At 41.6% G+C, this 27,574-nt stretch overlaps 1 protein-coding gene across 5 annotated transcripts in view; it reads right to left on the bottom strand.

Annotated features, from left to right (window-relative positions):
* trim23 (tripartite motif containing 23) overlaps positions 1–27,574 on the bottom strand; it is a 270,598-nt gene that overhangs the window by 12,070 nt on the left and 230,954 nt on the right. For 3 of the 5 annotated variants that reach the window (XM_078548897.1, XM_078548906.1, XM_078548915.1), the window contains exons 1-7: positions 18,117–18,457; positions 11,658–11,820; positions 9,593–9,714; positions 6,732–7,010; positions 4,269–4,451; positions 3,276–3,491; positions 380–514 (exon numbers count right to left, since the gene is read on the bottom strand). In XM_078548897.1, coding sequence (XP_078405023.1) covers positions 380–514; positions 3,276–3,491; positions 4,269–4,451; positions 6,732–7,010; positions 9,593–9,714; positions 11,658–11,820; positions 18,117–18,197 — 1,179 coding nt within the window. In that variant the 5' untranslated portion in view covers positions 18,198–18,457. Of the gene's footprint in view, positions 1–379; positions 515–3,275; positions 3,492–4,268; positions 4,452–6,731; positions 7,011–9,592; positions 9,715–11,657; positions 11,821–18,116; positions 18,458–27,574 lie in introns of those variants that run through there. The other 2 variants (XM_078548924.1, XM_078548932.1) reach the window with 2 other exon arrangements.

Here is a 27,574-nt window from a genome sequence, read left to right as displayed (position 1 = left end):
CTTTTTTTAAATAAAAATCATTTTTTCCATAAGAGACCACCTAGCCTTGAAAGTAACAGTTTGAAAGGCCCAGCTTGAGCTTCTTAAAGCTACATGTAATTGTAGATTATTTTTATTGTGCTTTAAAGGATAAGGAAGCATTTATTCAATATTCATCTTGTTTGTTTTATTTGAAGATGGTTAACTGGGGTAAGTAAATTAAGTATTTTCATTGTACTTTCTTTTACTGGTTTCTCAGGCCAAATAATTGCGTCTGCAGTACTGTGCCAAAAAAAAAAATGACAACTTTTCTTTGGCAATCAAAGCAACTAGATAAAAAGATGATAAGGCACATTAAGCCACAAAGGAACCACTGAATGATCAGGAAAATGTACTTTACCTTTGTGAAGGTAACAGGGATACTAGCATCCAACTGAATGTGATCAGAGAGTTCTGTGAATTGTTGTTGTTGCTTCTGTAACGTTTCCAGCAAACGAGTTATCTCCTGTTTTGCCATCACCACACGACAGTCATCCTAGCCAGGGAAAAATGTCAAGCATACCAAACTCAATTGCCAGTGCAAGGATTGCATTTCATTATGCTAAAAAACAAATGAAGCATCATGGTGCAGCATAACTTGTTTTAATACTATGAAAACATTAGTTAATCCTGTATCAACACACGGCTTTACTGAGAAAAGTCAAAAGATACACAATATGCAAAAACAATCTTTTATTCTTACACACCTAAAACATCATAACATCATTACTTTTTTTTTTAAACACAGACTGATTGACATCCTGTGATTTTACAAAGTCCTCTGTTTTTAATTCAATGATGCAACTAAGTTTGTTGCACATTAATTTTGAGTGAACTTCCATTTATACAGCACCATAATTACATCATCAAGACTTTCAAAAGCACTTTCAAACTAATGGTTTACCTTTTGGAATGCAGTCACTGTTGTTATGGGGGCATTTTGTACAACATGGTTCCACAAATAGCAATTAAGGTGAATGGTCAGACAAAATATCTTGATGAAGTTGGCTGACAGAACCAATGGTTGATACTGGCGTGGGATCTTTTACATCCACCTCAATAGGTAGATGGGGCCTCGATTTAAAGTCTCATCCAAAAGATGGCACTTCTGACAGTGCAATACTCCCTCACTGTCGCAATGAAGTGGCAGTCCAGAGTATGTACTCCAGTTTTTGAGTGGGCTTGAATCCACAACCTTCTGACTCACAGGACTCCCAAATAAGGTAAAGGCTTGAAATTACAATCGTTGATGAACTGAATTTCCAATCTATGCCACTTAGGAGGGCCGCCCAGGAAATAAATATCAAAAAGCAGAGAGCAAGGAAACAAGAGTATGTACAAGCAGTGTTACAACAGCATTAGCATCAGGCCTGTAACAGTCACCCATCCATTCTCTTGGCTGCAAACGCTACTTGGACGGTGTTACGATTAAGGTTTTTAAGATTATGATCTTTTGGGACAGTGTCTTAAATTTAAAGGTAAAATGAAGATCATGTGACCTATTCTGAAGTTTGCCTGACAGTAAGCCTGGTTGGTTGGATTGTTAGAGCTCAAAGGAAGGCTTCGATTGTTTTACTGGGAAGAAGGTGCAAGGTATTTACTCTTGGAGACAATAGCAGCAGCCTATGTGTTGACAGTGGAGACTGAGTCTCCAAAGTCCCAGAAAAGTGTAGGGAATGTCAGGTTGTAAACAGTTGTGCTTTAAACTGTTCGAGTTCCAAGAAGAAAGAGAATTTGGCTCTCGAGGATAATTAATTAACATTTCTACCTAGATGTAAGGCCCATGTGATTCACATTGCCTTGGGGAAGGATGCAGAGGAAGCCATTGTAAAGATCAGGTTACAGGCTTTCCTAGAATATCACAGTATTTTGAGTCTGCCTGGATCCAGGAGAGGGGGGATAGCTAGAGGCCAAAAAAGCCTCTATGATTCCCAGGAATGTGGGTGGAAACTCTCACTTGGACTGAAAAGGCCAAATTCGTGGGGAGTTTAAACAAGGCTGGAAGAGTCTCCTAGTTTAGCAAAGAGAGAGTGTCTCTGGGAAGAGAAAACCTCACAGAGACAGTTCTAAGATTGCAAGTTACTAGGCTGCAAAAAGAAAAGAACAAGAATAAGCCCTTGGGAGTAAGAATCACTTTGGATTGATTCTGGGAAAATTGAATGTCTACATCAAGAACATTGTAAAGTATACTTTTGAAGTGTATTTCTTTGGTTGGGCCAAGAATAAGCAGCGGTGCATTCTATTCTGTGGTTTAAAGTATAAGTTGCCTACAAGGATAGTGTTTAGTTAATATTGTTCTAAAGTCACGATACTGTGAATGTCTTAAAATGTGAAATCTTGACATATAATTCTTCCAGTTATCAGTCTTTATGGAGATCATAACAACGGACAAAACATAATTTGGATAAAGAGGCTATACTCTTAAATGTACTTTTCACTGGTGTTTTTAAATCACTGTCTTTAGTTCCAATGAAAAACATTACAAGCGGTTACAGTTCAAAGGTACTTTATTTGGCTGTAACGTGTTTTGGGACATCTTAAGGCTGTGAAAGGTGTTATATAAATGCAAGTCTTCCTTTCTATTAGAAATTTACTTAATTTCTCTTGTTCCTTTTTTATTAAATAGATTACATAATATCTACTTAAATTAGAAGAAATATCTACCACGTTTTACATTTAAAGAACATTAATAGGAAGCCACCAAGATTTTTGAAAATTAGTTTTGTGAAAAATTGACAGTTACTAACTTTCTTATTTGGTCTTAAACTAAAATTTGTATTCGATTATACCTGCAAACGGGCAGACTGACTGAAATTTACGATTTCTAGGATTACCCAGTCATACAGACCACTGAACTTCAGTGCAGCTAAAATAGTTGTTCTATTATTACTATTTAATCATACCTCCTGCTTCAATGCACTTCCTTCACTTTTCTTTGGCCATGCTTAATTTTAATTTCTAGTAATGCTTCTACAAGTTGAGAGATCAGAAGAAGGGTATCTATGCAGTGGGGCTTGATGTATCCTCTATGCCATTTTAAAGGATGCTCGAGAGCCAATCACAAGATACAATTTTTAAAAGGCACGATTCTTCCTCTAAGGGAACTGCTATATTACAATCTTTGAGCCATATAAATGTGGGCAGGAGATACAGGTGTTACTATGCCAATCTTATCCTGGAAGTTTTAATTGTGTCCTGAATAAGAGTTACATATTAAAGGTGATGACAAAATACTGTTTCATGGTCTCATCACCCACCTGTTGTAATGTTTTTTCACAGTGGAGACAAGCTGTTGAAACCTGAGACAATAGAATTGTCATGTCTTCTTGTTGTTGCCTCAGCCATATCAATTTCTCCCGCACATGAGCATCAACTACGCTTAATGCCATTTCCTCCTGCCGAAAGAGAGTTTCATGCAATTCTGCAAAATAGGCACGAACACAGGAACGTGCATTTTCAGCACTGCCCGGAACCTACCAGAGAGGTAAATAAGAATTAATATGAACCATATTCATAACAGGTGTATTGTAGGCTCTAATGTGGCATTATAAATGTATTATAAATGTTGTGTAGTAACTCCAAATTAACAAAAGTACAATATTTTGTTATCAGGTAGCAAGAAAACTAATCAAAAATGGATTTCTCTCTGACACTTATTGACTCTCAATAGAAAAATGTATCATTTTGGAAGTTACCCTTTTCTTTTCCTCCCATATCCCCGGTTCCTTGCGCTATGTGTGACTAAAGTAAAGTCTATTCTGATAGCGAAGTGAAAGTAGTGTTCCTTGGTTCAGAATGCCTCCAGTGTCATTATGCAGGGCAACAGTAAACCAATATAAAAGCAGCAACATTTTTGTGCTCATTTACTTTATTTTAGATATTTGAATATTGTGCTTATTCATTTTGTTCAGATAGCCAACCTGGTCACAGCTAATCTTCAGGAATGATCCGGTTATATTACTCAAGGGAGACATAAACCATTATCTAGGATCAGTGATCACATTATACAAGAAATTTCATAACAGCCCATGAAACAAAAATATTAAATGTTTCTTATCCAGTAAACTTCTAGAGAACACAAGCTGAGTTTCTTAAAAAATGTTAACTAGATGCAACAATAATCAATAGTGCTTCAGTGAAGCAAATTGGGAAATAATGGTGAGGCAGATTAAACTAAATCAATATTATACTGAGCAATTTATAGCCTTGATCTCTAAGGAAAGTCCCAAAGGAAAACATGTTAGTCTTACATGATCTGTGTGAGCCATTCCAATTCTGCTTTCAATTATTTGTTCTCCTCCTTCAATCTTCTGAATAATCCCACCTAGTTTTCTAGAATAGTCTGAGATTTCCTCTGTAAAAGTACGGATACAGTGTGCCATATCTAAAATAGATGCACGGATTTGATTTGCTTCAGTTTCTAAGAGTATATTCTGGAATTATAAAAACAGTAACATGAAAAATGTAGATTACATTAACTGGCAGGTCATCATACAGCAACAGTCCTTGACTATTAACGAGAAACTATTTTTAAAAATATCATCTCCTTTTCAATCCCATTTTTTAAGTTTCTGAAACCTCTTTAAATCAACAATCGCTTTTCAATCAAGTAGGAAACCAAATTGTGTTTTTCTGCCTTATCACATGGAACCAATTGCTAGGAAGTGTACGAACATGATTCCCCACATTCCAGGAATCTCAGACAGCTAAAATAAAACTAATGCATCACATTTTGATCAAAGCTATGTCTTGATGGAGTGCTTAAGTCATAATGTCTAATCTGATCACTCCTGGCTACAGAGTTTAACTTGATTCAGTTTTCAACTAAAGACAAAGTTATTTTATGGGCATGTGTCATCACCGATATGTTCTTCCAAAAATGTTCACCTTGACTGCTGAAGACCGCAAAATATATCTATATATGAGCTAATCTCCTCTGGTGTCGATCATCATAGTTTCAAGCATGGCTGTGATGTTCAGCTGAAACCTGATCATTGCTTTAAATCAGCAAATTCAGCTAAATGGCTGTGAACTACTATTTACAACACAACTGTAACTCCTTGTAAACCACACGTTCCAGGTCAACTACAGCTTTCTTTTGGTGCTGTTTTGTTGTTTGGAAGGAAAAAAAAGTTTGCTGTGCATGTGCAAAACAGCCAGCATGTGATTTAATGGAAGAAATGGGAACTAGGTCTTGAGTGAGGTCCAGAAAGCAAGTTCTGTGATTGGGCAGGGGATTGAGATATTGAAAAAAAATGTTCCAGTAAAAAAACTGAAATAATTGAAACAATTTAGTTGTGAGAAGATCGACCTAAAAGTAACTTTTTGGCAATAAAACATGGGTGGCTTGCACATGCAAAACTTATGGGTTAGCCAGTGATTGGGGTGGGCCAGATGTATGCTGAAATATGTGAGATTGTCGGAAAACAGTTAATCTGAAGTGGAAAAAAAACCTATTTATAAATTTGAAGAATGGCAAAGGATTGAAATTGGACAACTGGACAGTGAAAGGTGTGACAGCCTACTGCACTATTCTAGTGATGCTCAACGCAAGCTCATTTTTTGATTAGGCACTTTACAGCCTTCCAGAGTCAACAATGAGTTCAACTATTTCAGACCATAATCTCTGCCCCCATTTTGTTTCCTTTGTTTGTTTCAGTTTATTTTCTTTCAATCAGCAGTATACCTGCTCTAAGCATGTCTTTTGTTTCTTTTCTTGTTCCATCTCCATCCCCTTTGGTCCTAGGGGACTAACTCTTCTGTCGTTTAATCTCGCCTGACTTTCACCCTACCACAGACCTCCTTTTTCTCCTTGTCCTACCCTCCAATTGCTCAAAACCTCTTACGTCTCTAACTTCTCCCACTTCTTATGAAAGGTCACAGACTTGAAACATTAACCCTTGTTTCTTCTCTCCACAGTTGCTGCCATAACCTGTGTTTTTCCAATATTTTCTGTTTTTATTTCATATTTTCAGCATCCACAGTATTCTGCTTTAAAATGAGATTGTTCAGTTGAGGGTGCATGCTCAGAGTGCATATAGGGATTAATTATAATCTCCAGTCGCTCAGAGACATCAAAGGAAAGAAGTAAAGTTTCGATGAAAATCATCAATTTTTACAGCATGGGAAAACGCCACTTTATCCTGTTGATTCTCAACAATTCACAGTTCCACTTCCCCACCTTTAAATTTTTACAATGATACTGAAAGCAAGAAAATTAATTGAACAGGTAAGGGTAAATACATTAGTGTAAAATACAATTTATACTTTTATTTGAACCCTGGATACTGAAGGTTGTGAGAGGATTAAAAAGGTGACAGGTAAAGGGAGTTTAGCACTGCAATGTCATCAGTTGGGGGTATGTCAGCCCTCCAGAAAAAACTCTTTGCCAGTACCAAACACCATGGTCAACTGTTTAGAGGGATAGAGGGGAGAAACTTTCAAATAACCTTTCTTTTTGAAAGGTAGTCTCTCTGTACTAAGAAAGTGATGTTAAAGTTGAATATAAACAATAGATGGACCCATGTCTCAGTGGATTCTGCTTTCAACTTGCATCACATGCTCATATCCAATGATTAAAATCCTATACAAAATAAATAATAAATTCAAAATACTAATGTCTCTGTTCCATTTTAAATTCTCTGATGACAAGACCTTAAAAAAATCAACGTTGCAGGCTGTATACTTAACATATTAGCTAAAATTACAAGTACCTTGTGTCCTTGATGCTTTGCATATTCCTTGCATACACAACACATGAGGGGACTTGATTGACATCCTTCCTCTAAACAAACAAACTCGAGCACATGCACCTGGTGTTGAGAGCACATAGTCTTCTCATGTGGTTTGTCAGCCAGAGGTACTCGTCGATGTTTGGCCAAAGTCCGTGTAGAGTGTGTTAGCTGGGAGCAGTCTGCACAAAGATGGGTTGCGCACACGGTACAATACATGGATGCAACGTGGTTTTCATCTTCATCACAGCGGATAATACGCTTTAGAAAAATTTACATAAAAAATAGACTTAGCTCATATTCTGTCAAGAGACACTAATATGCTTTCTGTCCAGTTTACTACACAGGTAGAAACTCAAAGTACAGCACTACACATTAACATTGCTGGCTGATGATATCAAATCACTTCAATTTTATCATGATCTGGATTAAAGAGCTCTAAAATGTTCACTACATCATTACTAAACAGAAAATGCTGAAAATACTCAGCAAGGCTGGCAGCAGGTGGAGACAAACAGTTCTGATGAAAAGTCATCAAATTGAAACGCTAACTCTAATTCTCTTTCCACAGACGCTGCCAGACCTGCTGAGTATTTCCAGCATTTTCTGTTTTTAATTCGGATTTCAAGCATCCACAGTATTTTGCTTTTGTACCTAGTGCTATACCTCAAGCTACTTTGCACTACATTTAATGGATGCATCATAAATGAATAACTAACACCTCTTTCTGTTGTTCTGGCAAAACATATACTCCCATTTTTTGTGAAGCAAAGCTCTATTTAGGAAAAACATCACAGGTTTACCTAGGAAACAAAAAGGAGCCAAACTCCCCATCCATCCACAAAGTACAGCAGATGAAAATTGAAAGCCTCCATAAATAGCATACAGTCACACTTGGCACTAACTGCTGCCAATTCTGAAATCAGCAGTACCACAATGTCCAATCATTAATTTTGCTACATTGCCTAAACTTAAATCAGGGTCAGAGTTCAGAAGACCACGTAGAGAACCATAGGAGAGAACAGCACAGAAAGAGGCCATATGGCTCCTTTGGGTCTACACCAGTTTTTTGGAATAGCAATCCTGGCAGTCCTGCATCTCAGCTCTTTTCCCATCATTGCTGTTTTTTATCCCTCTCGTTCAACTATTTTAAAGCTACTATCTGTAACCAGCACCCTATCAGACAGTACATTCCAAATAATAACCACTCAATGTGTAAGAAAGTTTTTTTCTCACGTCACTACTGGTTCTTTTGTCAATCACCTGATTTCAACCTTTCATAACTTTAAAAGCTTCCATCAAACCTCTGAACCTTCTCTGCTCTAAGCAGAACCCCAGCTTCTCCAGGCAATCCACATAACTATAATCCCTCATCTCTGGAATTTTCGAGCAAATCTCTTCTGTACCCTCACCAAAGACTTCACATACTTCCTAAAAAGTGTGGTGCCTAGAATTGGACACAATGCTCCTGTTGGAGCCAAACGAGAGTTCTTAGATAGGTTTAGCATAACTTTCTGGCTTTTGTATTCTATGCCTTTACTTATAAAACCCAGGATTCCATATGCTTTATTAACTGCTTTGCTAACCAGTCTTGTCTCCTTCAAAGATTTGTACACAAACAGGTCTCTCTTCTTCTGCACCCCCATTAAAACTGTATCATTTACTGTACCATGTACTGTATCCTCTTTCTTCCTACTAAAATGCATCACTATTTTCTGCACTGAATTTCATTTGCCAAGTATCCAACCCTTCTACCAGTCTTAGTTGTCTTGAAGTCTGTTATTAGCCTCCTCACTGCATTTCCAAGTTTCATGTTATCTATAAATTTCAAAATTATACCCCTTATCCCCAGGTTCAGGTCATTAACATGTAACAAAAACAGCAGTGGTCCTAGCACTGAACATTCAGGACCTCCACTGCATACCTCCCCTTGGTCCAGAAAACTGCCAATCACCACATGCGTCTCTTGGCCAAGTTTGTATCCAAGCTCCTTCCCCCTCACCCCCGCCACTTTTAGCCCACGGGCTAATTTTGCTAACATTTATCAAAAACCTTTTTAAAGTCCATCAACCACACTGCCCTCATCCACCCTCTGTTACTTCATTAAGAAAATCTCAACCAAGTCAGTCAAACACTTTTCCCTTAAGCAAATTCATGCTAGCTCTCCTTTATTAGTCTATGCCTGTCCAAATGGTTGCTAATGTTCTCCTAGATTATTGTTTGTAATAGCTTCCCCATCACTGACATTAGATTGGTCAGCCTATAGTTGCCAGGTTTGCCTTTCTCCCCCTTTTTTGAATAAAGCTATAACATTTGCAACCCTCCAGTCCTTTGGCATCATTCCTGTACCGAAAGAGGATTCAAAGATTGTGGCCAGCACCTCTGAACTTTCTATCTTTACTGCCCTCAGCAACAGGATGCATCACATTCTAATTGGGTGACATATTCAATTTAAGTACCACCAACCTTTCTAATACCTCCTTTTTATCTATTTTTATCTACCTAGTATCCCAGCAGACCCGATGTTCACCATTGCGCTGATAATCCTTTTAATCTTAATTCTTCCCAAAATTAGTGACAAATGTACTTTAAATGAACCTAGTTGGCAGTTAACAACCTGAAGCCTCTCATTACTAAAGTCTCAAACTCCATCCATTGTCACTTTCCACCCATGGAAAAAGCAACCAACTTACTCTTGGCTTCAACCTCCCTCTCCTCTGACCTGTCACTCATGATGACTTGATGCCAGTCAATTTCCTCCTCAAATTCTTACCTCCACCTCTGGCATCATTATCTTCCTCAAATCCTAGATTTTTCCACCTATGATAGTCATAGTTACATACCTCTCCTGATATTCCCAGAACCTCTTCAGATGCTCCATGGTGATTGGCAGTGCCATTCTGCAAACGTTCCAGGAGCTCCAGTAAAGCGAAATTTTTCTTTAAGCCCCAGACACCCGAATCACCTATCAAATGAATTCATATTCAGTCTGCATCAAGTCTTCAGTATTTTCTTCTTTTAAATTTCCACTCTAATCGACCCGAGAATATCTTGAGTACTGACAGTTTTTTCAGCTTTTTACCCCCCATTCATTTTTCATGAGAAAGGAGAATAAAAGTGTAGAATCAAACATGCCTTAATTCATTCAAAATGTTTTGGGATAGGGTAGAAAAATTGCAGTTATATTCAAAGTGTAAATTGGAACTAAGTCCATCAGGGTGAAGATGATCTTGAAAATGTGGAGGGAAAACACAAGCAGAACAAGACTTAAAAATGGCAAAGTTCATCACTTGATTATAAAAAAGGTCTCAGCCGATCAAAAGACCCAACACAATTTAATAAAATACCACTTGAATGTCTAGTAGCTTCTTGTCCTATATAACAAGTCTCTTGTCCCAAGTTACATTCATGCCACACAATTGCCAAGCAATGACCATCTCCAACAACTGAGAGTCTAACCATTTCCCCTTGACATTCAATGGCATCACCATCGCTGAATCCCCCACTATCAACATCTTGGGGGTTACCATTGACCAGAAATTGAACTGGACTAGCCATATAAATACTGTGGCTACAAGTGCAGGTGAGAGGTTGAGAATTCTGCAGAGAATAACTTACCTCTTTGCTCCCCAAAGCCTATCCACAATCTACAAGGCACAAGTCAGGGGTGTGATGGAATACTCTCCACTTGCCTGGCTGAGTGTAGCTCCAACAACACGCAAGAAGCTTGACACCATCCAGGACAAAGCAGCCTGCTTGATTGGCATCCCATCCACTGCTTTAAACATTTACTTCCTCCACCACCAACATGCAGGGGCAGCAAGATGCATTGCATGCAACTCACCAAGGCTCCATCAACAGCAGCTTCCAAACCCATGAGCTCTACCACCTAGAAGGACAAGGGCAGCAGATGCATGGGAACACCACCACCTGGAAGTGCCCCTTCAAATCACTCATCATCCTAACTTGAAACTATATCGCCATTCCTTCAGTCACTGAGTCAACATCCTGGAACTTCCTTCCCAACAGCACTGTGGGTATTCCTACAACAAATGGACTGCAGCAGTTCAAGAAGGCAGCTCACCATCACCTTTTCAAGGGCAATTAGGGATGGGCAATAATGCTGGTGAAGGCAGCGATGCCCACATCCCATGAACGAATAACAAAAAACAATTTACTTCCAAGCTCCTGTAGTCAACTTGGTTTTTTGGTGCATCATTAATAAAAATGAAAGACTTTAATTTATATGGTGCCTTTCACATCCTTAGAGTGCCCCAAAGCATTTTACAGTTAATTAAGTATTTTTGAAGTACAGTCACTATTGTAATGTAGGAAATGGAGCAGTTAATTTACACACAGCAATCTCCCACAAACAGCAATATAATGACCAGTTTATCTGTTTTAGCGATCTGTTTAGTTGAGGGATACACATTAGCCAGCACTGGGGCAGAACGCCTCTGCTCTTTTCAAAATAGCGTCATGGGGTTAGAAGTCAATAGCTAGGCATTGTCCACCACTAAAGCCCTGCGACTTACTGCCGAAGCGGGGGTGCAACTTCTCAGGACAAGTGCACCTCATGATCGGTCAACAGAAAGTTAATTTCTTCTGGACAATTTTGATCCTGCCAACTTTTGTATTGTTTTGCCCACCTCGTCACTATTCTGCAATGTTCTATTTAGAGCCCAACCAGCCTGTACCTAATGTCACTATATTCAGGATCATCAGGCAGCTAGTGTTATGACAAAGTAATAAGGTCTTGTAAGGGTTCAAACTAAATTTTTAATACTGAAGCAAGCCAAAAAACTTGAGAATTTTTAAAAAAGTAAAACATAATCTCAAACCAAAGCATGCGCTGAGAAATTAAAACATTCAGCCATAATTATTAGAAACATAAATTTCTGGACCAACCTAATTCAGTCACCTGTCGGTCAAATGGACAACGTATCGCTCTCCCCTGTAGTGGAAGGCGGGTGAGACAATCATGGCAGACAGTGTGACCACAAAGGAGCAAGCGAGGCACTTTGTCTCCCTGCAGAGAGAATACGTCTTCACAAACTCCACATTCTAGAACCTAAAAATTAAGAGACTCAATAGGTAAATGCATCATGTAATACAGCACACAGCTAAGCCAACTAAAAATAAAACACCCAGATGCTAGATTATTGGTTTGTACTTGGGTGTGGGCTGGGGGCGGGGGGGGCGGGCACACATAGCTACAAGGAATTCTCTTCCTGGATTCCTGTTCAATTATTATTCAATAACCTATACTGGATGTGCATGTGTAGGCGTTGGCGAATGAAAGCACTTAGTTGTCATGGTCAATGTGGTCATAAAGCCAAATTGATTGTCCTATTCTCCTGAGAGCACTGGCTCTTTACTAGGCATGATATCAGCATCAAAAACAAAAATACCTGGAAAAGCTCAGCAGGTTTGGCAGCATCTGTGGAGAGGAGCACAGTTAACGTTTCGAGTCCGCATGACTCTTCAACAGAACTAAAGAAAAATAGAAAAGGGGTGAAATATAAGCTGGTTTAAGGGGAAACCTTGGGACTGAATCAGCCTCTTCCTGATAATGGATAAACTCAAAGCCACTGAGGTAGTCATTCATATTCGAAGTAATGTAACTATAGTTGTTTAGTAGTACAGAACTTAAATACTGCTGAACAAAAATAGAGACATCCTGTCAAAGGTTTTCGTCTTGGACTTATCAGGAGAGTCCCAAAAATAACAGTTTGGAAGGAAACAACAATTTATACTCCGTGAAAAGAGTGTGTTGATTGGTTGGCAAGTGGACTCTGATTGGTAGAGATGTTGCCATGGAGAATGCACCAGGGAACAGTCAACTATTGCTAAATTCAAACCAGGCAGGTCAACCCTGATTGGTCAAGGCATTGCCTTGGGGAATGGAGCAGGGAATCCCCCAATCTTTTGTTCAGTTGAAAAAGGCACAATGCATAGACATGCGCTGTTTACAAAGGACAGGGTCCTGTGTGTGAATATGTAGCCTCTTGCAAGCATAAGTGAGCCACCCTGTGAGCTCGACTGATAATCTTAAATTGGTTTTCAGGGTAATTCTTAGCACAATCCTGTTTGTTTAGCAAGTGCTTTCCAATTGTGGAATCATATCTAATGTTAGACACTATGTTTTGAGTTTTGCAAGCATGGGCTGGTTGGGTACAGTATTCATTCATGGGATGTGGGCATCACTGGCTAGGCCAGCATTAATTGCCCATCCCTAAATGCCCTGTTGTGAACAGCTGAAGGGCGTGCTGTTTGACATGATCCACCAGTCACTGGGGCATACAGCCTAAATACCTTGCATCACACCGGCACTGGAATTCATATACTACATTACTCATCTGTGTAAGAGACAGAACATCTTTTTGACTTGACGGCAGCATCCTGTTAGTGGAGAGTACCATTCTCCTTCTACTGCATAGGAGCAGCGCGAAACGGGTAGCTCCAACTTTTACTCAAATTTTCGAGATTGGAGGTAGACTGAGCATTTCTCTGGACCGAAAGTGGCAGCCATTAGCCCATTCATGAATTTGCACGATTTACAGCAAGCAATGATCTGATCAGGGTTGCCATTATCCAGCAGGATAGCTTTGATCCGCCCTATTTTAACATCAAGATTGCAAGGTGAGCAAATGCTTCGGGCCATCATCCTTGCAATAAAGGCTAACATTCCATTTCCCTTCCTAATTACTTGCTGTACCTGCATACTAACATTTTATGATTCATGCATGAAGGCACCCAGATCCCTCTGTGCCACATCATTCTGTAGTCTCTCTCCATTTAAATAATATTCTGCGTTTTAGTGGATAACAGTTTCCCACATTATACTCCATCTGCCAAATTTTTGCCCACTCACTTAATATATTTATATCTCTTCGTATCCTCCTAACTTGCTTTGCCACCTATCTTTGTATCATCAGAAAATTTGGCTACAATATATTCTGTGCTTTCATTCAAGTCATTAATATAGATTGTTAGTTGAGTTCCCAGCACTGATCCCTGTGGCACCCTATTGGATAGTGTGCCAATCTGAAAATGACCCATTTATCTCCACTTTGGTTTCTGTTAGCCAAACTCGATACAAACTAATATATGAGCCTCAACATCATGAGGTCTTCTTTTACGCAGTAACCTTTTATGTGGCACCTTATTGAATGCCTTTTGAAAATATAAATATAGATCTACTGGTTCCCCTTTATCTACTCTGCTTATTACTATTTCCTGAAAGAACTCGAACAAGTTTGTCAAACACAATTTCCCTTTCATAAAATCATGTCAACTCTGCTTGATTGTACTATGATTTTTCTAAATACCCTGCTACTACTTACTTAATAATGGAGTAATTTTCCCACTGACAGATGTTAGGCTAACTGGCCTATAGTTTCCTGCTTTCTGTCTCCCTCCTTTCATCTCCGGTTTTCCAATACACTGGGACCTGTCCAGGCTCTAAGGAATTTTGGAAGATTACAGCCAATGCACATACTTACGGTCTCTTCAGGCACTCCTTCTAAGACTCTAAGATGTAGCTCTATGGGACTTGTCAGCTTTCAGTCCCATTAATTTTCCTAGTACTTTTTCTCCCATAATATACTGATTCTTTTTCTTTTCCTTTCCCCTTGATTTTCTACTATTCTTGGGATTCTTTTACATAACCTAAGAAGTAGGAGCAGACTATACGCCTGTCGAGCTTGCTCTGCCATTCAATACGATTATGGTTGATCCTGGGCTTCAAGATCATTTTTCTGCCCGTTCCTTTTATCCCTTGATTCCCAAAGGCCCAAAAATCTGTCTATCTCAGCCTTAAATATATTCAATGATGGCACATCCACAACCCTCTGGGAAAGAGAATTCCAAAGATTCACAACACTTTGAGTGAAGTAAATTCTCCACATCTCAATCCTAAATGATTGTCCCCTTATCCTGAAAGTGTGCCCCTTTGTTCTACGTGCCCTAGCCAGGGAAAACAGCCTCTCAGTGTCTGCTCTGTCCATCCCCTTCATAATCATGAATGTTTTAATGAAATCCTCTCTCATTCTTCTAAACACCAGAGAACTAAGCCCAGTTTACTAAGCCTCTCATCACAGGACAACCCTCTCATCCCACAGACCAATATAGTGAACCTTCGCTGTACTGCATCCAATATCCTTCCTCAAATATGGAGACCAACATTTTCAAGGTGTGCTCCCACCAAAAGTCTTGTAACAAGACTTCTTTATTCTTATATTCCAATCCCTTGCAATAAAGGCCAAAATAGCATTTGCTTTCCTTCTTGCTTGCTGTAACTGCATGCTAACTTCCTACATTTCTAGTACAAGTACACCCGTCTCTCCAAACATCAACATTTACAAGTTTCAAGCCTTTTAAAATATTCTGCTTTTCTATCCTTATGATCAAAATGAATAACCTCACACATACCCACATTATACTCCACCTGCCACCTTGTTGTCCACTTGCTTAACACTTTACAGCTTCTGTGTCCTCTCCACAGCTTGCATTTCCACCTAGCTTTGCATCATCAGCAAACTTACATTCATTACTCTCTGTTTCTTCATCTAAGTCATTAATATTGATTGTAAATAACTGAGGCCCAGCACTGATCCTTGTGGCACTCCACTGGTCACAGCCTGCCAACTTGAAAATGCCCTGTTTATCCCTACTCTGTGTCCTGTCTGTTAACCAATCCTCTATCCACATTAATATATCACCCACAGCTCCATTAGTCCTTATCTTGTATATTAACCTTGTGTGGCACCTTATCAAATGCCTTTTGGAAATTCAAATATACATCTACTGGTTCCCCTTTAGCTACCTGACTAGTTACATCCTCAAAGAACTCGAATAAATTTGTCAAACGCAATTTCCCTTCCATAAAACCATGTTGACTTGTTCTAATCATTCTATGCTTTTCTAAATGCATTGTTCAGACATCCTTAATACAGTAATAGATTCCAGCACTTGCGTGATGACTGATTTCAGGCAAACTGCCCTGTAGTTCTCTGTTTTCTCTCTTCCCTCCTTTCTTGAATAGCGGTGTTATATTCGCTAACTTCCAATCTACTGGGACAGTTCCAGAATCTAGGGAATTCTGGAAAATCATAGCTGCAGAAATAGTAGATGTGCTAGCTATCTCTTTTAGAACCCTAGAATGTAGGCCATCAGGTCCTGGAGATTTGTTGGATTTTAGTCCCTTGAGTTTCTCCAGTACATTTTCTTTGTTGATATTAATTACCTTATTTTCCTTATTCTTATTAGCCCCTAGGTTACCCTCTATTTATTGTAGGTAACTTGTGTCTTCTACCTTAAAGACAGACAAAACATTTGTTTAATGTCTTTGCCATTTTCCATGATAATTTCTCCTGTTTCTTGCTTATAATGGGCCAATGTTTACTTTAGCTACTCTCTTCCTTTTTATATTGTTGCTTTTATAATCTGTTTTTTATATTCCTGACTAGTATACTCTCATATTCTATTTTTCCCCTTTTTAATCAACTCTTTGGTGGCTCTTTGCGTTTTTTTAAAAACACTCCCAATCCTCAGATTTACTACCGTACTTTGCAGAGCTATAAGCCTCTTCTTTCAAACTATTATTCTTAACCTCCTTAGTAAGCTACAGATGGATCGTCTCAGAGTTTTGTTTTTCACTGGAATGTATTTGTCTTCATGGTAGAAGACAGAAAATTACAAAAAAAACTTGTCCAAAGGCTCTGACATTTCCTTGTTGCTCGTTAATTCCCCAGTCTCATCCTCTAAGGGCCTAATGTATTACTTTAACTACTCTCTTCCTTTTTATACTCTTGTGGGAGCTCTTCCCGGTCTGTTTTTATACTTCTTGCTAGTTTACTCTCTATTCTAATTTCTCCCTTTCTTTTAGCCATTCTTTGCTGGTTTTTAATTTCTTTCCCCATTCTTTTGGCCGAACATTAATTTTTGTAAAATTAAACATCTTTTCTTTCAATTTGATACCATCTTTATTTTCTTTATTGAGTCAAGGATGGCATATCCTTCTAGTAGAGTCTTTTCTTCCTCAATGGAATATTTCATAACTCTCAATAAAGATATATGCCCTTAAATGTCTACCTTCAACAATCTTTCTCCCTTTACGTTCAACTGTGCTAATATCACTGAATTCCCCCACCATCAACAGCCTGGGGTTTACCATTGACCAGAAAATGAAGCAGACTAGCCATAGAAATACTGTGACTACAAGAGGAGGTCATTGACTAGAAATTCTGTGACAAGTAACTCACCTTCTGGCTCCCAAACCCTATCCATCATCTACAAGGAACAAGTCCGGAGTGCGATGGAATAATCTCAACTTGCCTGGATGAGTACAGCTCCAACAACATTCAAAAAGTTCAACACCATCAAGGACAAAGCAGCCCACTTGATCGACATCACATCCACCACCTAAACATTCACTCCCTCCACCACCGATGCACAGTGGCAGCACTGTGTACCATCTACAAGATGCATTGCAGCAACTCGCTAAGCCTCCTTCAAAGCACCTTCCAAACCTGCAACCTCTATGACTCAGAGGACAAGGGCTGCAAACTCAGGGGAACATCACCACCTGCATGTTCTCCTTCAAACTATACACCATCCTGACTTGGGAATATATCACCATTTCTTCACTGCTGCTGGGTCAAAATCCTGGAACACCCTCCCTAACAGTACTGTGGGCGTACCTACACCACATGGACTGAAGCAGTGCAAGAAGGCAGCTCACCACCACCTTCTCAAGTGCAATTAGAGACAGGTAACAAATGCTGGCCTTGCCAGCAATGCTCACATTCCATTAATTAATTTTAGAAAATTCCAGGACAGATGGGCACAGATTTGAGAGATGACAACACATTCAAGGCCTTGAGAGAGGAAAGGGAGGTCGGAAATGGAGCAGTAGTTTGCAAGGGCAGAGGAGTCAAGGGTTGTTTTTCTTTGAGTAGAAGTGTGATGCCAGTATATTTGAGGGTGGGGTGGGGAGTACCTAGAGAGAAAACTTAACAATATTAACATAGAATAAGAAGGGATGTTGGGTGGTCATCAGTTTAGTGGGAATAGGGTCAAAGGGGCAGGAGGTGGGCCTCATGGACAAGGTGCTTGGAGAGGGCATGAGGAAAGATAGGAGAGAAACAAGGGAAGGATGAAAGCTCAGGGCAAGGCAGGGGGAGCATTAAAGGACATTTGGCCCAGTTGTCTGGGGGAGGAAGGGAGATGAAAGAGGAGACTGATTGATCTCAGTCTTGGTGACACGGAGATGGGGGAGACCACCAGGCCTGAGGATCAGAGCCACAAACGAAACGCTGGCCCGGAAACGGCTGAGGTTTTGGTGCGAGTAGAGCCCAGACTCACCTTGACGGAGCAGCCGGTGGCCCCGCGGAGGCTCCGGGAGCCGCTTTCCACCGGCAGCAGCTTCAGGGAAGCAGCCGCCATTCCGGAATATACTAAAGCCCATACAGAGAGAAGGGGGAGGGATAGACATTCAACATCTCAACTCAGCATCATTCCATTAGAAATCACAAAGTAGCTTCACACTATAATTTTTTAAAGGATGCGTTGTATTTACAAGTACCGTCATTGATCCTTCTAAAGCTTATGGATTGGCACCTTTTTAAAAAAAATCAAATTCCCACTCGTGTCCATAATGGTACTGTCTGAATATTGCTCCGCGTCACAATCTGGTGGCAAACTGCGCATGCTCACAATGTGGAGCTTGGAATAATATGAGAAGAATGGAGAGACCAATCCATTAACATGAGGAGTTGACATCTAGATAGCTTTAATTAGTCCCGCAAAAAATGCGTTTCACCAGATCCACACCAGCCTTGAGAAAACACTGATCCACACGCAAACGAGATTATCAGAAAAGGCTATAGTTTAACCTACAGAAATCAGAGTGAAATTAAGAGGAACTCATTAAAACTGTTCAGCAACACAGATGAGTTTACAGGATAATTAAGGATGAGGACTGAGATCACTTGGCCCATATCAGTATATCTATCCAGAAGCACCTTGCAGCTCTCCTTTGCACTACTTAATTGCTTCCTAAATGTATCCAGGGTTTTCACCTCCATGACTTTGCCTGCAGAAGCCCATTTCAAGCATTCTGCATGAAGAAGAGCTAACTGATATCAACCCTAAATTACCTTTAACAACAATTACTTCCATTTATTTAGCATATTTAACATAATAAAATGTATTGCTGAAAAAAGAGGCATGTCTAAGCTTTTTATCTTGCACTCATCAGGACACCACAAGAATATCACTATAAAGGGGAAAACAACAATTTATTCTGTATGTGAAGAGAGTGATGATTGGTTGACAAGTAGCCTTGCCATGGAAAATGCACCAGTTATGATATGAATTATGATAGTTAACTGCCAAGCATTGTTGAAATATAAACCAGGCAGCTTGATCCCGATTGGTCAAGGCATTGCCCTGAGGAATGAGTCAGCGAATGAAGATCAGAATGATGCACAATGACATTGGAATGCACACCCAACGTGACCGCGCGTCATTTTACGTGTCGGTGTGCAGGACCCGCCCCTGCACGCTGAAGAGAAAATTCTACCCTTACAATCAGACAGTACAGACATTGCCGTTTGCCTTTTGGGATAACATCAGATCCAGCCTTGTTTCAGAGGGCCATGGACCAGATCCTGTTGGCTTGCCTGGAGTTCAGTGCTACCTTGGTTACGGGCAAGACTGATGAGCATCATCTCAAGAACTTCGATGCCACCCTACAAAGGTGAGAGGAGTGTGGCCTACGAGTTCGCAAAGACAAATGAGTTTTTCAGCCCCCTGTGGAGTATTTGGGATACGTCATTGATGCTGCTGGTCTTCAAAAAGCACCCTCCAAGGTCAAGGCTATTGTGGATGCTCTAGCTCCTCAGAATATCAGCCAGCTTCGCTCGTTCTTAGGGCCGCTGAATTATTACAGGAGATTTATTCACAGCTGGCAGCCCTGCTGAACCCCTGCATGAGCTTCTGTGTCAGAACAAAGCCTGGAAATGGACAAAAATCTGTGATGCTGCATTTAAGACTAAAGCAGTGCCGACAGATTAGGTACTGACACACTTTGACCCTTCCTTACCTCTACAACTTGCATGTGATGCATTGCCTTATGGAGTTGGGCCTGTTGTTTCCCACATAATACCCTCAGGTGTAGGGAGGCCCATAGCATTCGCTTCGTGGACTTTAAGCAAAGCAGAGAGCCAATATGCTCAAATCAAACATGAAACACGGGAATAATTTTCAGAATCCAGAAATTTCACCAGTACCTGTTTGGATGAAAATTTACGCTGCCGACCGATCATCGACCACTCACCTCAATATTCGGTCCACACACAGGCACCCCTTCTTTAGCTGCAAGCAGGATGCAGCGTTGGGCCTTGATGTTGAGTGCTCACACATATAACCATAAGACATAGGAGCAGAAATTAGGCTATTCGGCCCATCGAGTCTGCTCTGCCATTCAATCATGGCTGATAAGTTTCTCAACCCCATTCTCCCGCCTTCTCCCCGTAACCTTTGATCCCCTTACCAATTAAGAACCTATCTATCTCGGTCTTACACTCAATGACCTGGCCTCCACAGCCTTCTGTGGCGATGAATTCCATAGATTCACCACCCTCTGGCTAAAGAAGTTTCTCCTCATCTCTGTTCTAAAAGGTCTTCCCTTGACTCTGAGGCTGTGCCCTCGGGTCCTAGTCTCTCCTACTAATGGAAACATCTTCCCCACGTCCACTTTATCCAGGCCTTTCAGTATTCTGTAAGTTTCAATCAGATCCCCCCTCATCCTTCTAAACTCCATCGAGTATAGACCCAGAGTCCTCAAACGTTCCTCATATGTTAAGCCTTTCATTCCTGGGATCATTCTCGTGAACCTCCTCTGGACCCTCTTCAGGGCCAGCACATCCTTCCTGAGATACGGGGCCCAAAATTGCTCACAATATTCTAAATGTGGTCTGACCAGAGCCTTATAAAGCCTCAGCAGCACATCACTGCTTTTATATTCAAGTCCTCTCAAAATAAATGCCAACATTGCATTTGCCTTCCTAACTACCGACTCAACCTGCAAGTTAACCTTAAGAGAATCCTGGACTAAGACTCCCAAGTCCCTTTGCACTCCAGATTTCTGAACTCTCTCCCCATTTAGAAAATAGTCTATGCCTCTATTCTTCCTACCAAAGTGCATGACCTCACACTTCCCCACATTGTATTCCATCTGCCACTTCTTTGCCCATTCTCCTAACCTGTCCAAATCCTTCTGCAGCCTCCCCGCCTCCTCAATACTACCTGTCCCTCCACCTATCTTTGTATCATCTGCAAACTTAGCCAGGATGCCCTCAGTTCCTTCATCTAGATCATTAATGTATAAAGTGAAAAGTTGTGGTCCCAACACTGATCCCTGTGGAACTCCACTAGTCACCGGCCGCCATCCTGAGAAGGACCCCCGTATCCCCACTCTCTGCCTCCTGCCAGACAGCCAATCTTCTATCCATGCTAGTACCTTGCCTCTAACACCATGGGCTCTCATCTTACTGAGCAGCCTCCTGTGCGGCACCTTGTCAAAGGCCTTCTGGAAGTCCAAGTAGATAACATCCATTGGCTCTCCTTTGTCTAACCTACTCGTTACCTCCTCAAAGAATTCTAACAGATTTGTCAGGCATGACCTCCCCTTGATGAAACCATGCTGACTTTGCCCGATTTTACCATGCACTTCCAAGTATTCTGAAATCTCATCCTTAATAATGGACTCTAAAATCTTACTGAGGTCAGGCTAATCGGCCTGTAATTTCCCGTCTTTTGCCTCACTCCCTTCTTAAACAGGGGGGTTACATTAGCAATTTTCCAGCCCTCTGGGACCCTCCCTGACTCCAGTGATTCCTGAAAGATCGCCACTAACGCCTCCACTATCTCTTCAGCTATCTCCTTCAGAACTCTGGGGTGTAATCCATCTGGCCCAGGTGATTTATCCACCTTCAGACCTTTCAGTTTTCCTAGCACTTTCTCCTTGGTAATGGCCACCATACTCTGCCCCCCGACTCTCTTGAACTTTGGGGATGTCACTCATGTCTTCCACTGTGAAGACTGATGCAAAGTACCTATTCAGTTCCTCCGCCATTTCTTTGTTCTCCACTACTACTTCTCCAGCGTCATTTTCCAGCGGCCCAATGTCCACTTTTGCCTCTCTTTTACCCTTTATATGTCTAAAAAAAACTCTTGCAATCTTCTTTTATATTACTGGCTAGTTTACCCTCATATTTAATCTTCTCCCTCCTTATTTCTTTTTTAGTTGTCCTCTGTTGGTCTTTGTAGGCTTCCCAATCCCCTGGTTTCCCACTGCTCTTCGCCGCATTGTATGCTTTCTCTTTAGCTTTTATGCTGTCCCTGACTTCCCTTGTCAGCCATGGTTGCCTCATCCTCCCTTTAGTATGCTTCTTCTTCCTAAGGATGAATTTTTGCTGTGTCTCCCAAATTACTCCCAGAAACTCCTGCCATTGCTGTCCCACTGTCTTTCCTGCAAGGCTCATCTCCCAGTCAATTCTGGCCAGCTCCTCCCTCATGCCTCTGTAGTTGCCTTTATTCAACTGTAATACCGTTACATCTGATTCCAGCTTTTTACTCTCAAAATCCAGGGTAAATTCTATCATATTATGGTCACTTCCTCCTAAGGGTTCCTTCACCTTAAGCTCCCTTATCAAATCTGCCTCATTACACATCACTAAATCTAGAATTGCCTGTTCCCTAGTGGGCTCCACCACAAGCTGCTTCAAAAAGCCATCTCGTAGACATTCCACAAATTCCTTTTCTTGGGATCCACTACCAACCTGATTTTCCCAGTCTACCTGCATATTGAAATCCCCCATGATCACTGTAACCTTGCCTTTCTTACACACCTTTTCTATCTCCTGGTGTATCTTGTGCCCCACATCCTGACTACTGTTCGGAGGCCTGTACATAACTCCCATTATGGTTTTTTTACCTTTACGGTTCCTCAACTCTACCCACACAGATTCTACATCACCTGACCCTACATCATTTCTTGCTATCGATTTAATTTCATTTCTTACTAACAAAGCAACTCCAACCCCTCTGCCAACATGCCTATCTTTTCGATAGGATGTATATCCTTGGATATTTAGCTCCCAGTCCTGATCCCCTTGCAGCCATGTCTCCGTAATGCCCACCACATCATACCTGCCAATTTCAATCTGCATCACAAGCTCATTTACCTTATTTCGTATACTGTGTGCATTCAGATACAACACCTTCAATCCTGTATTTCCCGTCACCTTTCTCATTGTCGTCCCTTTATCTGATGTGCTTGAAGTTAGATTCCTAGCCCTTTCCAAACACTCTGTCCTATTTTGTGTTCTGGAGAGTTTAATAGCCTCTCCTGGGCTCTCCTTTCTTTTCAGTTTTTTCATAATTTTCCATGAAGTTGAATCCACCCCGCCCACACGCTAACCTGTTGCTTTGTTTCCCATTAGTCATGCTTCTTGGAGTTTTACCCTTCCCTCCCCCCCAACTTTCTAGTTTAAAGCCCTGTTGACCACCCTATTTACCCTTTTCACTAGAACATTGGTCCCAGATCGGTTCAGGTGGAGACCGTCCCAACGGTACAGATCCCTCCTATTCCAATACTGATGCCAGTGCCCCACGAAATGGAACCCCTCTTTCCCGCACCACTCCTTTAGCCACGTGTTTACTTCCCTTATTCTCGCGTCCCTATGCCAATTTGCACATGGCTCGGGTAGAAATCCGGAGATTATAACCCTTGAGGACCTATTCTTTAATTTAGTTTCTAGTTCCTGATAATCCCCAAACAGGTCCTCTTTCCTAGTCTTATCTATGTTATTTGTCCCAATGTGGACCACAACAACTGGATGCTCCCCCTCCCTCTCCAATATCCTTTCAAGCCGGTCAGAGGTGTCCCTCACCCTGGCACCAGGCAGGCAACATACCATGCGGGACTCTCGATGCTGCTTACAAAGGAAGCTATCAATTCCCCTAATTATAGAATCCCCTACAACTACCACTTGTCTTTTTGCTCCCCCCTCTTGAATGGCCTCCTGTGCCACGGTGCCGTGGTCAGCTGGCTCATCCTTCCTACAGCCCTCTTCCTCATCCACACAGGGAGCAAGTACCTCGTACCTGTTGGACAAGGTCAAGAGCTGAGGCTCCTCTGTTCCTGAACACAGGATCCCTCTACCTGCCTCACTTGCAGTCACACCTTGCTGACCCTGACCACTGACCGGACTTGAGGTGTGACCGCCTCCTGAAACAAAACGTCCAGGTAACTCTCCCCCTCCCAGATGTGCCGCAGCGTCCGGAGCTCGGACTCCAGCTCATCAATTCTGAGCCGGAGTTCCTCCAGCAACCAACACTTGCTGCAGATGTGGTCACTGCGGCTCGCAATGGGATCTGCCAGCTCCCACATCATACAGCTACAGCACATCACCTGCCCAGCCATCTCGACTTAGATAATTAATTTATTAATTAGCTTTGCAGTGATTTTTTTTTTCAAATTTGGTGCAGATTTCCTACCAACCAATCAGGTCACACCTTTCCTGTGACGTCACTTTTTCAGTTTTGGTCTTCAGTTAACTCTGTGCCCTGAAAATCTACCTTGCATGGCAATGCGGATGGTCTTTAAAGGCTTCCCCTACCAGTCAGCCATGTGGACATTGCTCAGAGAGAAATCTTCTACTTTGCACATGTGGAGAACACACCCATCACTTCAGTCCAAATCAAGAAGGCCACTCGAGTGGACCCAACATTGTCCAAAGGCATGGACCTTGTGATGCATGGCAACTCTTCTCTGAACTTTCAAGTCTCACCTGACCTTCATCTTTACGTTTCCAGGAGGATGGAGTTATCAGTTACTTCAGGTTGCTTGCTTTGGGGCATGCGAGTTATTATTTCACCAACATTGAGGAAACCGGTTTTGGACCAACTGGACTTTGGACACTGTGGAATAGTTCTCACAAAAGAAATTGCAAGAAGCTACTTTTGGTGGCCTGGTCTGGACCAAGACATTGAAGTCAAGGCAAGATCTTGTTCTTCACGTCAGAGTGTGCGAAACATGCCTCAATTGGCACCCCACCCCCATACATGGGATTGGCCGGAAAACCCATGGCAATCTGGATTTCGCTGGTCCATTTGAAGGAAAAATGTTCATGGTGGTTGTGGATGCTCATTCCAAATGGCCAGAAGTTTCAGTGATATCCTCTATTACTGCTGAGAGTATAATTCAAAGGCTAAGAGAAATGTTTAGTCATTACAGGTCACCCGAGTAACTTGTGACCGACAATGGACCTCAAGTTTGTCGCACAGGAGTTTGAGAATTTTTTGAGAAGTAACAGAATTCATCACATCACCTCAGCACCATACCACCCAACCACTAATGGATTAGCAGAGAGATTTGTTCAAACCATGAAACACGATTTAAGATCGACACAAGAGCATTCCTCCATTCAAAAGCGTCTGGACACACTTCTGCTGAAATACTGAAACACGCCACATGCTACAACTAAAGCATTTCCAGCATTCCTACTAATGGGAATAACTGCTCACTTGCTTTCATTTTCTGAAACCAACAAAAGGACAAGTTGTGCAACGTCAACAGAAAGTGAAGAGTGGAGCCAATAATTTTCTGTCCTGGACAAGAAGTTCTAGCTCATAATGATGCTGTCGGAGCTAAATGGGTTCCTGCTACTGCGGTTGCTCAGACAGGGCCTGTTTCTTACACAGTCCTAACGGCGAATGATCTCACCTGGTGGAGACATGTTGACCAACTGTTGCCAAGTCAAGCACCATCTAAGGATATACCTCTTACGGAAGAGCCTGATTTCACCACTTTGAGTGAGTTCTCTCCAAATCAAGGAATGCCGACTGCAGACTCACCTCCTCAGTCTAGATCGACTGAAGTTGAAGTTGTCTCACCTTCGCCTGCATTAGACACAACTTCAGATGCTGCTACAAGTCCTAAGTTGTCATCAGACTCCAATGAACATTCCTCTGTAAAAGCACCAAAGGTTTGTCTTAACCCACACAGGGAGAGAAGACTTCCTGAGCGTCTGAGTTATAGTTAAGGCGAACCCAGATGTTTTTTGGGGAGCAGGATAATCCCCAGGGTTCGGCCCGGAATAGAGGCAGTCTACCCTCTTTCCCCAGTTCAGTAAATGTTCCAATGATGCCACTTTCAAAAACAGTTCCTCTGACATGTCCTCCTTCTTCCTTAACTGAGGTTTTCCACCCACGGTGGTTGACAGGGCCCTCAACCGTGTCCGGCCCATCTCCCGCGCATCCGCCCTCATGCCTTCTCCTCCCTCCCAGAAATATGATAGGGTCCCCCTTGTCCTCACTTATCACCCCACCAGCCTCCGCATTCAAAGGATCATCCTCCGCCATTTCCGCCAACTCCAGCATGATGCCACCACCAAACACATCTTCCCTTCACCCCCGCTGGTGGCGTTCCATAGGGATTGTTCCCTCTGTGACACCCTGGTCCACTTCTCCATCACCCCCTACTCCTCAACCCCCTCCCACGGCATCTTCCCATGCAACTGCAGAAGATGCAACACCTGCCCCTTCACTTCCTCTCTCCTCACCGTCCAAGAGTCCTTTCAAGTGAAGCAGCATTTCACTTGCACTTCCCTCAACTTAGTCTACTGCATTCCCAATGTGGTTTCCTCTACATTGGAGAGACCAAACGCAGACTGGGTGACCGCTTTGCAGAACACCTTCGGTCTGTCCGCAAGCATTACCCAGACCTCCCTGTCGCTTGCCATTTTAACACTCCACCCTGCTCTCATGCCCACATGTCTGTCCTTGGCTTGCTGCATTGTTCCAGTGAAGCTCAACGCAAACTGGAGGAACAGGACCTCATCTTCCGACTAGGCACTTTACAGGCTTCCGGACTGAATATTGAATTCAACAATTTTAGATCATGAACCCTCTCCTCCATCTCTTTCCCTTTCTTCCCCCTCCTTTTTGTTTTTTCCAATAATTTATATAGATTTTTCTTTTCCCACCTATTTCCATTATTTTTAAATGTATTTCCACCCATTGTTTATCTCTACCTTTTAGCCTTTTTAGTATTCCTTCACCCCACCCCACCCCCAATAGAGCTATCTGTACCTTGTTTGTCCTGCTTTCTACTCTTAATTAGCACATTCCTTCAGATATCACCACCGTCAACACCTCTTTGTCCTTTTGTCTGTGACATATTTTGGTTATCTCCACCCATTACTGGCTTCTTGTCCCAACAACTCCTTCCCCACCCCACCCCCCAACCCCCTCCCTCCCCCTTAAACCAGCTTATATTTCACCCCTTTCCTATTTTTACTTAGTTCTGTTGAAGGGTCATGAGGACTTGAAACGTCAACTGTGCTCTTCTCCGCCGATGCTGCCAGACCTGCTGAGTTTTTCCAGGTATTTCTGTTTCTGTTTTTGTTTTGGATTTCCAGCATCCGCAGTTCTTTGCTTTTATCAGTAAATGTTTTGTTGAACTGACATTTCCATTAATGGAGAGGAATATGTTATGTACTGTTTGTCTTGTTTAGCTTGCCGTACTTTGCAACCCAGTGCAGTGTGGAAATTGTTACATTTTAATACTGGTACTGCCGAAAACCTTTCAAAGATTAATCAATACACACGTAGGCATGGAGGTGATTGAACATTGCAGGTTCCATTTTATTTTACTGAACTAACAAGCTGCAATGTTCAATCACCTCCATGCCTACGTGTGTATTGATTAATCTTTGAATAGTTTTCGGCAGTACCAGTATTAAAATATAACA

This window comes from Cetorhinus maximus, chromosome 1, assembly GCF_964194155.1.
Source record: "Cetorhinus maximus chromosome 1, sCetMax3.hap1.1, whole genome shotgun sequence".
Lineage (NCBI taxonomy): Eukaryota > Metazoa > Chordata > Chondrichthyes > Lamniformes > Cetorhinidae > Cetorhinus > Cetorhinus maximus.
Note: the sequence above shows the minus strand (reverse complement) of the source record. Positions and strands in the feature narration are given on the sequence as shown.